Source organism: Centruroides sculpturatus, unplaced genomic scaffold, assembly GCF_000671375.1.
Source record: "Centruroides sculpturatus isolate CEXI.00-Female unplaced genomic scaffold, Cexi_2.0 scaffold1911, whole genome shotgun sequence".
Classification (NCBI taxonomy): domain Eukaryota; kingdom Metazoa; phylum Arthropoda; class Arachnida; order Scorpiones; family Buthidae; genus Centruroides; species Centruroides sculpturatus.
Window position 1 is genome coordinate 28,638 of NW_019386056.1, and position 14,254 is coordinate 42,891.

Sequence of the window (14,254 nt, forward strand, 5' to 3'; positions counted from 1 at the left end):
AGATTCTAAAATCGTTCAACAGTGAAAAATAATTGTTAAGGAAAAATTTTCTGTTAGCGAACCCTTTGTTAAATATTTCGAATATCACCACTGATTACAGCAACAAACGTGTAAACTTTGTTTAATAAACTAGCACTGTACATACCTTCGTTTGTTGTAGGTGGTGGCAGAAAAATGGAGATATACGAACCTTAATGCTTAGAAGGGAAATCCCCTCCAAAAAATAACGGGTAGCAGTTCATCACCAGACTGAAAAACAAAAAATATTGTGTATCCACAAGTACTCCAATAAATAAATAGAATTGAAACGACACTTTGAAATGTTTTCCCGATGAAAATGAATAATAATAATAAGTTTCAATAAAAATGATAAAATGAAAATTTAATTTTATTATAACGAGTTTGTTTGAATTTCGTTTCTTCTGAGATCGCAGCAATGCGCGACAGGTAAGCTAGTGTTGTATAAAGAATGTATTCTTACGTTGTTTCTACATTCTTGTATTCTTGTGGACCAAAAGTAGTGCATAAAAATAATTCAAAAACTTCAGTTAGATAAACAAATAATAACTTAATCATAAATGAAAAAATTAACTATGGAATACATACTTATAAGTAATATTAAGTGTTCATTAAATTCAGAAAATTACATAATTTAATACACTTCTTTTTACATTTTAAAAATATTTTTAGACTGATCCACAAAATGCAGATTATGTTGTGGAAAATGGTGCCACAAGAAATTTTCAAGCTTTGAAACTTGCTGAAGAACAAGCAGAAAGAGAGGCAAAAGAAATAGAAGAGGAAGAAAAAAGCAACCCTATGAAAGTAAGTTGCATTCATTAATTATTATTTAAAAATAATAGAAAGTAGTAATTTATCAAAATTTTTTTAAATAAGGCATTTTTTTATGCTTCATAACTTTAATTACAATATATAATGACACTGAATATACCTTACACTTCCAGGAACTAAATTTAGTTGCTGGAAAAGATTGTGTTTAGTGTCTTTATATACTGTGGAAGTTCCAGCTTCAATTATTATTGTTATTGATTTAATTACAATAAATAAATACGTTAAAATTATATTCTTTAACTGTATCATTTCAATTTTGTCAGTTTTCAATAATTTGCTTAAGTAGTCAATTGAACTAATCATATGAAATAAATTAGGTTAAAGTGTACTTAAGTAACCCCAATGGTGGCGCTTAGGTTAGGTTAGTTTAACTATATTTTTAGTAGACGTTTCCTNTTTTGTCAGTTTTCAATAATTTGCTTAAGTAGTCAATTGAACTAATCATATGAAATAAATTAGGTTAAAGTGTACTTAAGTAACCCCAATGGTGGCGCTTAGGTTAGGTTAGTTTAACTATATTTTTAGTAGACGTTTCCTTTTTTTTTAAATTTTGTTTAAAAACTACTGTGAATCAATAACTAGTGATAACTAGTGATGTTAAACACTCAGTGGCTTGTCAGCAGCTCCCCTCCAGGAGGAATCCATCGGGAGCATGAACAGTCGGACACACCACCATTGAGGTTACCTAGGTACACTTTAACCATAAATTAATATACATATATCAGTAACTTTTTTCTTTTCAAAATCGGCACTTAAAGGCTATTTTATTATTATTATTATGTGTTGGGTTTCGTGGGTTATACTCGGTTTACACTGGTGGCTGTGTACTATGCCAGTTATTATTATTTTATTTTATTTTTTTTAATTCTTTTTAACTAATTTATGTCAACATAAATTTTAATAAGAATTGAATTTGCATGTTATAGAAACTAATTCAGTGATGTGATGATAAAAGAATTTAAAGTTGCTTTACTTTATCAATGTCGATTAAAAAATAAAAAGAAATTGTTCTTTATAAGTAGAGCAATAATTTTTATTAAACTTATGAGATTAATGCTAGACTATTAATATTATACATTTTAAATTATTAATATGTAATCTTTCGAACTTTCAACTATATTATAAATTTGTTTCTGGTAATATAAGGAAGAAAAATGAAGAGAACTTTTGTAATCTTTTACATCAATTTTTTTTATATATTTCAAAAATATAAAAGTGCTAATCTGGTAATCTTACAGATTTAATTGAAAATGTCAATGGATTCTTTAAAATTTTTGTATAAAATTTTAATAACTAAATAAAATTCCTGGTTTTTGAATGAACTTAGCTTTTCAGATTTTATGGTAATTTATGAAAGTAAGAATAAAATTATCAGTTACTTGTTTATATTATTTAGAACTTTAAACTTTTTTAAAATTATATGTTATTGGAATAACCACTTTTATTTACAATTTCTAAGGGTAATAAAATATTGAGATATAATTTATATTAGGAAACAATAATGCATGACATCATAAAAATATTCTAGAATAATTTGTTGAACATATTTACTACTAAGATATAGAAATTCAAACTGATCTACTTTATCAATTATAATTGTATTTTCGGATAAAGAATATTTTAACTTTAATATCACTCTGCTACTACATCCAAGAAATTTTCTCTCTAAAATATATTTTCAATTAATAAATAAATCCTTTAAACTATCCCATGTTGAAATTTTTCTCTGTTGTGTGTGCCGCCAATGTTAAGCCTAACAAAATTTTTTTTTAAATAATAATCATGGCTATTGTATCATTAAAAATTATTTTTTTATTTTGTACAAACAAAATAAATATGTTGAAAAATATAAGAACAAAAAAATTATATTTCAAAAGTACATTTTAATATAAAAATTATGATGCATAGTGACATATAGTATCAAAAATATACCAATACTGTAACAAGATATATCAGGTTTAACCTGATGGGTCAAACAAAGGTTACAACCCCAATATGGGGAATAACACAGGATAGGTTAATAGAATTATTTAGCCAATATAAAGATGTCAATATATTGTTTCTATTTGGGATTGACTATTTATTAATATAGCATGTTATAAACACTTAATTTAAATGAGCAATTATTTATTGTGACATTGTCACATTGTTGGGCTGCAATTTTTAATCATGCTCTCCACCTCAAATTAGTAGTGTCTTGCCCCTGTACATCATACTTTTTCTTTAACAATAGAGTCGTGCAAGTCATGTATCTAAGTCCTTTCAAAGAAAAATTTTTGAATTGAAATAACATGACTTCCAGTTTACATTGGAAGTTTGCATATAGTTAATTGCGACCGCCTGCTCCTAATCTTTTCATATCCGGTCTTGGCTTTCATCTATCTAACTTCATTTTCAAGATTAAGGAAGGATAGATGGTGGATGATAGTGGGAATTTAGAGATCTACAAGTTTTTCAAATTGCAGCCCAACAAATACTGTATTTCCAAACAAATAGGAACATATAACAAAGTAAACAAAGTAATTTTTGAAAGACACATTGTGCTCCATTTATAAGAGCATGCTCTTATTTGTACTAAAATACAGTAAAGTTTTATTGTAATGTAACTAATTTTAAATACTGCATATAATTTCTTTCTTTTAGTTATTAGAAAATCGAACAAAAGCATCAAAACGTGAAATGGAACTGTTAGAGTCTCTAGAAGAATTGAGAGATTTGAATCAAAGACATGCACAAGTAGATTTTGATAATATGCTAAAGCAGTATGCTGTTTATGAGGAAAATTTAAGAGTAAAACAAGAGGAAGAGGATGAAGCTTTTATTAGGTAATTATTTAATTTTAAAATTACATAAAATAGGTAGAATTTAAATCAATTTTTTTTTTATAATTACAATTTGATATGGATATGTTAAATTGTGAAAATCTAACCAGTTTTTCATTTAGGGTAAAAATTGGTTAGGTTATTTAATAGAATAACTAAGGCTAAAAGTAATGAATAATAAGTTTTTTGAAGTCACATTTGTTATGAAGGATCTTTAATGTAGATTTTTTTTTACCTGAAAATATTGTTAGAAATTGAAAAAAGCAATTGATTCATAAATTGGGATTAAAAGAAACTTTAAGATTTAGTTAATGCATGAAGTTCAACTGTGTACTGAAAATATTTATTTTTATATTGTTACAAAATAGTTTCTAACAGTATAAAAATAATTTGTAGCATACAGAATAGATTTGCCACTGCACTAACTGGTTAAATGTAATAAAGACACCAAGGCCAGTTAAAATCACAGTAGACTTTAGTTGTATGTTTATCTGATGATGTCTATTTATAAATGACAAAAACATTTGTATGAGTAAAGTCTATTGGGATTTTAACTGATCTTGGTTTGTGAGGTCTTTATAGTTGAATACTTGTAATATACCTAATTTATGTAGTTTGATTTTTTATTTGAGTATCTATTTTATTGACTTTAATCATTTTAATACAATATAACATTTAAAATTTAATATAATTTTGCTGGTGAAGGTTTATCTAGGTATTTTTACATGTTTAACATTTTAAAATAAATTAGTTTAGATTAATTTTAAAAATACGAGGGTTGTCTCAAAAGTAATGCACAGTTGGCTCTAACTCGAAAAATATTTATTGAAGAAGATACAAGTAATTACAGGCCTTTAAAATAATCCCCTTCCTTATCAATGCACGCTTGCCAGTGGCGCGGAAGTGCTTGGATTCCGTTCAGCATCCCCTTCTTATTGAGCATCCAAATCTCTCAAGTCACTTTTCTTTGGAGCTCTTCCAACATTGAAAAATCCCCCATAGGAGTTCCTTTGGCCTGAGGAAGAGATTGAATTCAGGTGGGCTCAGATCAGGACTCTAAGCTAGGTGGTGGAGCTGTTCCCAGCCATATTTTTTGAGAAGTTCAACGATTTGTGCACTGATGCCGCCACCTTTCATTTGCCTAGCACCTGTGTTAAAATACAATGCACACTCGTTTTTGAGATTCCTGTTTCTTACTGTGATTCTCCAGTCTTTGTCAAGCAACGTTGCAATTGAAGCATTTGTGTTATCAGCTGTTACAGTAAACAGCCATCCCGCACATGGATCGTCTTCAATGCTTGTTGGACTTTCTCAAAATTTCGTGTGCCACCTCTCTACTGTGCTATGATTTACAGTAAACCTACCACACACTTTTAACGCAGCATGAATTTCGGGTACTTTTTTCTGCACACTGTTTCAATGCAAATATATGCATGTTGCTCTATTGCTGAAATCCGACCCGACAGACTGTTCTCATTGTCTTTTTGAATTTTTGGTATTTTCCCTTTAAACGAATCCCACTACAATATGATACCAATGTGTTTGTAAGACTTCAATCTACACACTGATGCTTCGATCAACTGTCTACATTGCCTACAATGCCTGCTAGAGCGCATTGTGCATTACTTTTGGGACAACCCTCGTAGCATTAAAAATATTTCATTGTAGCAGAGAAATTTATATAAAAATGTGTTTTAATTATATTAAATTATTTTAAACTATTATTTTATAATTATTCAAAAAAAATATTATATTTATTTTATAAGAATAATTTTATCTACATACAAAACTTAAATATTCAGTAATTTTCAAGTTTTAAATTACAGTTGTCAAACAAAGACAATAATTTTGCTAAATTGAAAAAGTAAATTTAATTTGTTTGAAATTTATTTACATTATTGTAAAAAATTAAAAGATTATATCATTGTAAGACTTCAAATTACAATTACTTTTGCATTCTCATTGTGCTGTTGTGATTTGAATTTTTATACAATTACAATTAAAATTTTTAAATTGAAATATTAACTATTTAAAAAGTCTAATTCTGTTTAAATATATTCTCTACAGGGAAGTTTTTGGAAAATCTGATGAAAAATCATTAAAACGTACATCTGAGGAAATTGTAGAAGAAATAATAGATGACAAAAAGGATAGTAAACCAATAATTAAACGAGCGAAAAAGAATAATCCTACTGATATCTTATCTGAAGTTTTTTTTTTTATTTGAAATTATTATGTATAATGATTACCTAAAAGAAATTATACATTCATTAAAAATGTAATATAAGTTACTTAAATAGATGTTTGAAAAAAAAACTATTAGAAAGAACTGTTGGGATCATTTCAGTGAAAAAAAATGAAATAAATAATATAATTTGAACAACTTGAGTTTCAAAATTTTATATTTTAGTACACACACATTTTTTTTAAAATATAATGAAATAAATATGTTAATATGAATGAAAATCTTAATTTAAATGTATGAAGTGCCAACAACGTCTAATTTTTAAAATATAAAATACAGAATATTAAAAAATTGTCTTGAAAATTCTTTATAAATTAATTTTTTTATATATATAACAAAACAATATCTTGTATTGGTGAGCTGTATAATGGCCTCCTTACTTCTAGACTAATCACACTGTCATCAGATACAAGATCAGCCTCAATATATCAATTTATTTTCTAGTAGTATACATTTCAGACTTACAGTCCCTCAGCAGCTTTTTTACAACTATTCAAAGAAAAAACCAGTAAGTTAAACCGCCATTAATACTATTAATTTAGATCTTAATATAACTTACATATTTACAACTCCATGTCAATTTTGCAAAATATGTAAGTTATATTAAGATCTAAGCTAATAGTATTAATGGCAGTTTAACTTACTGATTTTTATCTTTGAATAATTGTAAAAATGCTACTGAGGGACTAAATCCAAAATGCATACTACTGGAAAATGGCTGGTCTTGTATCTGATGACAGTGTGATAAGTCTAGAAGTAAGGAGCCATTATACAGCTCACCAATACACTTTAAACAAGAAGCATATTATAATAAAACAATATTTTGTTCAATTAGTAGTATTTTTTTGCTAAATTTCTCTATTCCACTTCATAAAATAATCTGTACAAATGTTTTGATAAATTTTACATGCATATTTTGTTGCAAAGCTGTATGAATTTTGTAATTTCTTTAAAATTTACTTTTTATGTTATAAATCATGATAAAATTAATCACAGACAATATTACAATACAACCATGTTATGATAACTACAGAAAATTATTGAATTAATGTAGATGGAGTAAGAAAAATGAATGTGAAGTAAGGGTTTTAAGAAGCATGTTTAAGTTTGGTTATTTTGTTTTCATTGATAATATATATATATTGTTGACTCTCAAAAACTGTCCAGCTTTGTTTGAAAGAATAGTTGAGAGTACAAATATGGTTTGGGTATCAAATTCATGCTGTTACCCTGTAGCTGATTTTGCTAAAGAGATTTGAGAAAGGTTGAATGATTCAGGCATGGCAGATTGGCAAAGATATAATGTTAAGTCTATGGGACAAACACATCATTGTGGGAATCCGGTGGGTAAGAAATGGTTTTTCTTATTCGTTTGGCCTCAGAATGGAAAGATCCGCCTGCAGGGTAGGTTTTTAATATTATAAAGAAATTTGTCATAGAAAAGTCGTAAAACGTCCCTATGAGTTGTTTTTTCTGACACCAGCCTAATTAGAGTGTTAGGCACACTAATGAATAAAATAATAATCTTTTCCAAGAGAAAGGGATTGTAGATCTGTGATAAGACTTTGCTGTGGAGTTGAGTTCAGTAACGAGTCCATTTTAAATCAAAGAAACAAAATTTATTAAGAATAAAAATAAATTACAGATAAGCAAGGGGTTTGTAATTCCCTATCTATTTGAGTGAGAGAGAGAGAGATTTTACATCAAATAAACATGTACTACCTCGTCTGTTGATTGGTTAGTAGTCTTCAGAGTTGGGCGACGATACAATGATGGCATAGAACAAATGGCGGTGGAATCAAGGAAGATGATGTTGATCAAAGTGGGAACTGTTGGGTGAATGGAGTTAAATTTTTGGACGAAGAAGACTCGGGGATTGGAATACAAGTAAAACTTTTGGAGAACTCCTTGATCAGAGGAAATTGCCTATTTTTATCTGAAATTCTGACCAATAGCAGTCCTCAATTCATGTTCGCTAACGGGATGTGTGGGAGCGTACATAGGGGGTTAGATACCCAAATGGTTGTTAAAATGAGATAAGGTCCTTTGAAGAGAAGTTATTTCCCTCTTCAACACAAAAGTGACGAAAAGGGAAAGAATGTGGCTTCCGTTAATGTAAACAACATGTAAAAAATTAGATTTGTTTTCTCAGAGTAATTAAATAATGATTTTGAGTGAAAATTAAATTTAAAACATATAATTATCACGTTCCCACGTAGTAAAAATTATTTTTCACATAAAGAAACAGCATTCATTTGCTTTCTCCATTCAAAGATGAAGGAAATGGGTTAGAGTTTCTTTTTGAAGAAAGGCTGATCTGAAAACAGCCCTAATCTAGATCAATGTAAAACTATCTATGTTTAATTATATTAATTATAAAATTTTGTTCCGATTCTCACATCAGGCACTTGCATGTGTGACAATACCAAGGGCCCCCCCTCTATGCTTTGGCACCACAGGACCGAAGGGTTGACATTGTGTCAGCAAAGACTGCAATGACAGATTTGTCAGGACTGACACCACTGTATCTTTACGGACAGACACAGAAACTGTTTCTTTCATGTGAGCAGTCGCATACATAGGTTAGATTCGGTTGGGAGACGAAAGGAAAGAAGAAATGCACTCCACAAGATTATTCATTTAACAAATATCTATTTAATTATAAAGCTATATACAAGGTTATTTATCTTAGGATTTATTAAGAGTGAGGAGGTTTAAGCTTAACAACTCGAGAGAGAGAGTTTACATATGGTTCACGTGGTGACAAATACCTGTGGTCCAAGCCGGTCTTCAATGAAGGATCTTTGGTGAAGTGGAGTTCAGGAGTTTACAGGATCAGAGTTCAGGTGCTGGAAGTCTTAGTCCAGATGATGGGTAAGGATTAATCCAAGTCAGGCGTTTCTTTCGGTTAAGGGTCCAGGAGCAATATTGTCATCGTCAGCATTCCCTCCGATTTATACGGGGTCTCTTCTGGGTTTTTTCCACGTGTTCATTCAAAGCTTTAGTATGTTGAGTCCAATCAACGATTTTCACCCGTTAAGTTAAAGTGACACAGTTGATGTGTCACTTCCAACAAGGAACTAAATCTGTGGGAAACAGTTTAATCTCCTCTTTAATCAGTAATTTTGTTGAAAAATTATCTGGATTTGGAACAACAAAATTTTACATTAATTTAAAGTTTCTTCTAATTTTAGCAAAATATATTAGGTTAAAGTTTCTTCCTTAATAATAAGATTTCGGCTCTCACACATGCTATCTAGCGATTTAGTTTTTTTTTTAACCATTAAAACTACCTGTTTTTCATCCTGTACTCTGAATTGCACATTTTGTTAATCATGAGTTAATTAAAAGACTTTTTGCATTATTTTTAACACAACACTATCTATTTAAGTAATAAATTAAAAGTAATAAATACTTTTATTTTTGATTCTAAACTTTCTTTGACTGTTTTAATTTTTTAGAAACTGTAATAAAAAAAAGTAATTACAGTGAAACCTGTGTAAACTGGACTCATACAGTACTGAATATTTTTTTGGTTTGGCAGGTTTCTGTTTATAACACAGAAAATTGCTATTCCTAAGAATTTTTCCATTTAGGCATGTTTCCATTTTATTAAGGTTCCACTTCAGGCAGGTTTTAAGTGTATTAGTAAAATAAACACATTACTTTTCAGCACTGAAAACAACAAAACTAATATACAAATTATTAAGTACTGTAATTGACAAAATTAATTTATTTAAAAATAAATTTGTTTTATCAATATTGACTGCAGTGGCAACTACTTAATGCTGATTGATGGATTTCTTGACAAACCAACCAACAGAAAGAAGAGTACATGGTTTTCTGTATATGTTGGTCCAAATTTCTTCATGTTTGCAAGTGATGGAAATGTCCAAGAAATTTACAGTAGTATCACTCTCCTGGTCTAATTGCAGGAATAATCCATAGGGGTTATTATTGATCGCTTCCAAAAATGCTGTTAGTTTGGTTTTCTCCACCATAAGATGAATATATCGTCCACGTATCTAGTGTTTAAAATAATGTGTTGAAATTTGGGCAGTATGTTGTTTTCCAATTGTTGCAATACCACCTTACAAAGAATTGTTATTTATTTTATTGTCTGCAATTACATTTTTAGTTATTTATGTATTTCGGAATTCTCATTTTCATTTATATTTAAATTTACGGTCTACGTTCACATTCTATTTTATGGTAACTGAGGAAGATTGGTTAAAAACAATCAAAAACATTTTTATTTTTTAGTAAATTTTATTTGCTGGATTGTTAAAGGTGTTTTTTTTTTAATCAAATTTACAATTATAAAATAATCCATTACTTTTTCAATAAGAAGTACAAATTTAATACATATGAAAGCTTATAAAGCAGTCTTCAAAAGGAAATTTACATGGTCTTCAAAAGATATTTCACTTTCTTATTTCATTTAAATATTTTAATTTCCATTGTAATTGCTAGCAGAAGTGGGCATGGAAGGAAGAATTATATTCAAAAAGATTATATTGCTGTTTAGTTGTATTCAAAGTTTAGATAATTTGTTTATTGTCAAAGCTTGTTTATTTGGAAATACACTGAGAATTGAAAAATATATTGTTTTCAATAAGCAAAATTAAACCAGTTTCTTTGAAATGATGCTTTAAATCTTTGAGAGGTGCATTATACATTTGAAGGATGAAAGAACTATTCTTTGAAATGCTTACTTAATATTAATTTAGAAAACAGATGAGCTTTACAATAATTATATACATGGTTATTTTATAGGTTGTGTGTGAGATATGCAGAAAGATTAATTTTTCATTTTACCAGTAATAAATAAATTTAGAAAACGTGAGCTTTACAATAATTATATACATTGTTATTTTACAGGTTGTGTGAGAGATATGCAGAAAGATTAATTTTTCATTTTACCAGTAATAAATAAAATTACAAAAATAAGTTTTAAAAAAAGTTCAAACATTTGTTATTAATCAATATTTAAATATTTTAAAACTCATTATAATTTTATTATTGGTATAATTATAATACAGATTATTATTATATATAATTTTAATATTTTAGTTTCCTGTATAGTTAAATAATATGGTTTCCTATATGAAAATTATTTATGTTAGAGTACTTATATTATGATAATTGTAAGTTAAAAATACTTTCATTAAATTTTCAACAGTGATGATATTTTACCTTTATTTTTTAATGATTTAATGAAATATTTTTTTTATAATTTGTTTGTTAAAAAAACTCATATTAAATGTTTTAACAAAATTTGTTAATTAAGAAAATTTTTTTAAAATAATTGCTGTTTAATGCAGTTGTTAATAGTGATAATTTTTCATAATTATTTGAGTGTTTTGCTCTGATATTTATAAAAATTATTTGTTAAAAATTGGTTTATAATTATAATAATGAAAACATATAGATTTTACTAACATTTTTCTTTTTTAGGAAAAATTACCAAGTGGAAACAGTAGTAAAAATACATGGGGGGAAGTTTAAAATCCACAAATTCTTTAAAGAATTTTGTAAAATTAAAGAACTCAACAAACACCACCTCTACTACAACAACAACTAATGTCACCGATACAACTCCCATTAGTACTACCACTCGTTCAGTTAAAACTGAAGACTCTCGGACAAGTTCCCAATCTTCTAACAGTTTAAATATGTTAGGAGTTTATTCGGATAGCGATAGTGATGGTTAGGAATTTTAAGTCCAATAAATTAAGCCGTAATCGACGATCGGATATGTAATTCACAAAATACATANCCTCCAAACGACGGCCACTGACAGGAACGTTAAAAATGGTTATTATTTGGAGGTTATTTTGTACGCAGTTTTGTCGATGAAAAAGTGTCCGCCGTTTACAGGTGGACGTTATTGGAGGTTTTATTGTATATATAACGAGTAATTATTAATTGTCACATCGTTACAATGCCGGGTTGCAATTTTTAATCATATTTTTAAATTATTTAATATAAAATATATGCTCTCGATCTCAAATTAGTAATATTTTACCCCTGTACATCATACTTTTCCTGATTACAACAGAGTCCTGCCGGTCATTTATGTAATTCCGTTTATGGAAAGGCCACACAAAGTCTTTCCATACCTGGTCTTCGTTTTCACCTATCTAACTCCCTTTTAGAGATGGAGGAAGGACAGACAGACAGACGAACGACAGTAGAATTTATAGGTCTACAGCTTTTTTTTTTTTAAATTGCAGTCCAATTACATGGACTTACTGTTTTACTAAGGAGCTAAGCTTGAAAACAAGCTCAAGTAGAGATGCCAAGAGTCCAAGAGGTTCCAGTAGAACCATCAAGAAGAAGCCTCAAACATTTATTTCCCCAATATTTATTCTTCAACATAAAAAATATATATAATATAAATTAAATTTTCCATTAATTTCTAATTGTTTTACAGATTTTATTCTTATAATTTTTATGGCTTTCACAGAGTAGTGAAGGCCCTAGTGAATGTCAAAGATCTCAAACTTATTTTTTTAACCCCTAATTATAAATTAATCAGTCTACTTTATAAGCATTATTATACATTATAAGCATTAATTATATGATTTTAAACCAAAATATGTAATAATATACATAATTTTACTTGCTTACAAGGCCTATTTTCTTATACATTTGACACGTTTACTTTACGTTATTCTTTGGAATCACTATCAAATCTTTACAAATAATTACAAAATAAAACTGGACACAAAGAAATTAACAAACGAATAAAGACTGGGTAACGTAAATTTTTTTTTTTTTGTTGGAAATCATTATGAAAGGGTAATTTCATTTCCAAATGTTTGAGAGAAAATCTATAAATTCTGTGTAAAAATCCAGAGGGATTCTGCCATTCTAAAGTTATTTCCAACGATTATTCCTTTCCTTCCTCAATGCTTTTTTGACCAAATTGGTGAGATGTTACTCTCTCAGAGTCTTAACTGCTATATTCACTTAGCTTAATTTTCTCAGTACTTTAAAGATCACTATTTCTTATAAGATAAAAGGAAATTTCTTAAATTCATTAAGTTTTAAGAAATGATAAACAATATTTTACAAGACTATTTACTTTGCTTTGTTCTAAGCTAATCTTCAGAAAATTTATCCTAAAAACTTATAAATTGGGAGATAGGCATCGACTTCATACTAATGAATAACTTTCTCTTATGTAGCTATCTTAGATTTTTCTTAACCGACCAAAGGCCGTATCACAATGCCAACTTTAAATAATAATAACCAACAACATGCAATAAAAGTTGATTTCTGATCAATGTTACACTAAAAATATTTCATTTTGACTTTCAAGATGGTGTTGCATAGTCAAAACAAGAGGATAAAAATCCACTACAAATATTTTCTTAATTTCAAATGCATTAAGAAGTTTAAATAAATTATAGTTGTGAATTAGTAAAATACATCCTTCCTGGTGTTAAATTATTGAGACCACAAATGATATAAAGAAATAACTGAAAAATTTTAATTTTAACAAACTTTCCTTATGTATGTTGAACATCCTTTGGATTCAACAGACTGGTAAATATGACATTCCTCAAATAAATTCAGCCAATTCTGTTTTTATTTTGGATTCCCATGTGGTCTTCACGACTGCCAGTTTGTTTAAATGGATCACAATGACTACATATTTGTAGATGATCTTCTTTGTCGGTTACAACAGAAAGTTCTCTCTACTTTTTTGAACGGATATTCAATGAATTGTTGATTGTCAAAAGAAGTTGCTCTGATTATTAAACACTTATCGGACATATTGAAATTTCCAACTTCTAATTATTTTCAATCTTTGGTTGTAATGCAGTCAGTTCATGTTTTTCTGCTGATCTCAAAATTACTATAATTACAGTAGAATTGTGAGACTAATCGGGGGTAGGATGTTTACGAGGATGTCCCTCTCCTACCACTTACTCGACTCAAGACCTTGAGGTCCGGTCTCGCTTGTCTAAAGGATGGGAAAAAAGGGTTAGGAGAAAGGATCGTTAGATGCTTTCACCTGTCAGGATCTGACACCAATCTATCAATTTATCGCGGATAGATACGCGGATGGATGGGGAATTATCACGAGCGATCTTGTCGAGGACTTCGGGTTCAGTATGGAGTGGAGAATGTCGGAAGAAACGCACACCAATCCAAGTTCGTTAACAAAATACCCGTTTATTCCGTACATTTATACATAGTTAATAATTGGAATACAAATCCCTCTCGGGTTCAATCCGTATAGTTCATAAAGTAACGGCAAAGTATAAAATAGTCGCGACCCTACCCGCGAGGTTCGAATATTCGAGAGAGAGCTTACACATCA

The 14,254-nt window shown here is 28.9% G+C and overlaps 1 protein-coding gene across 1 annotated transcript in view; it reads left to right on the forward strand.

Moving 5' to 3' along the window:
* The window catches only part of LOC111613359 (coiled-coil domain-containing protein 94-like), an 18,444-nt gene extending 6,747 nt beyond the window's left edge, over positions 1–11,697 (forward strand). Inside the window, exons 3-6 of the mRNA XM_023354706.1 lie at positions 691–825; positions 3,496–3,677; positions 5,742–5,883; positions 11,377–11,697. Coding sequence (XP_023210474.1) covers positions 691–825; positions 3,496–3,677; positions 5,742–5,883; positions 11,377–11,427 — 510 coding nt within the window. The 3' untranslated portion in view covers positions 11,428–11,697. The remainder of the gene's footprint in view (positions 1–690; positions 826–3,495; positions 3,678–5,741; positions 5,884–11,376) is intronic.
* The last annotated feature ends 2,557 nt before the right edge of the window (positions 11,698–14,254 follow it).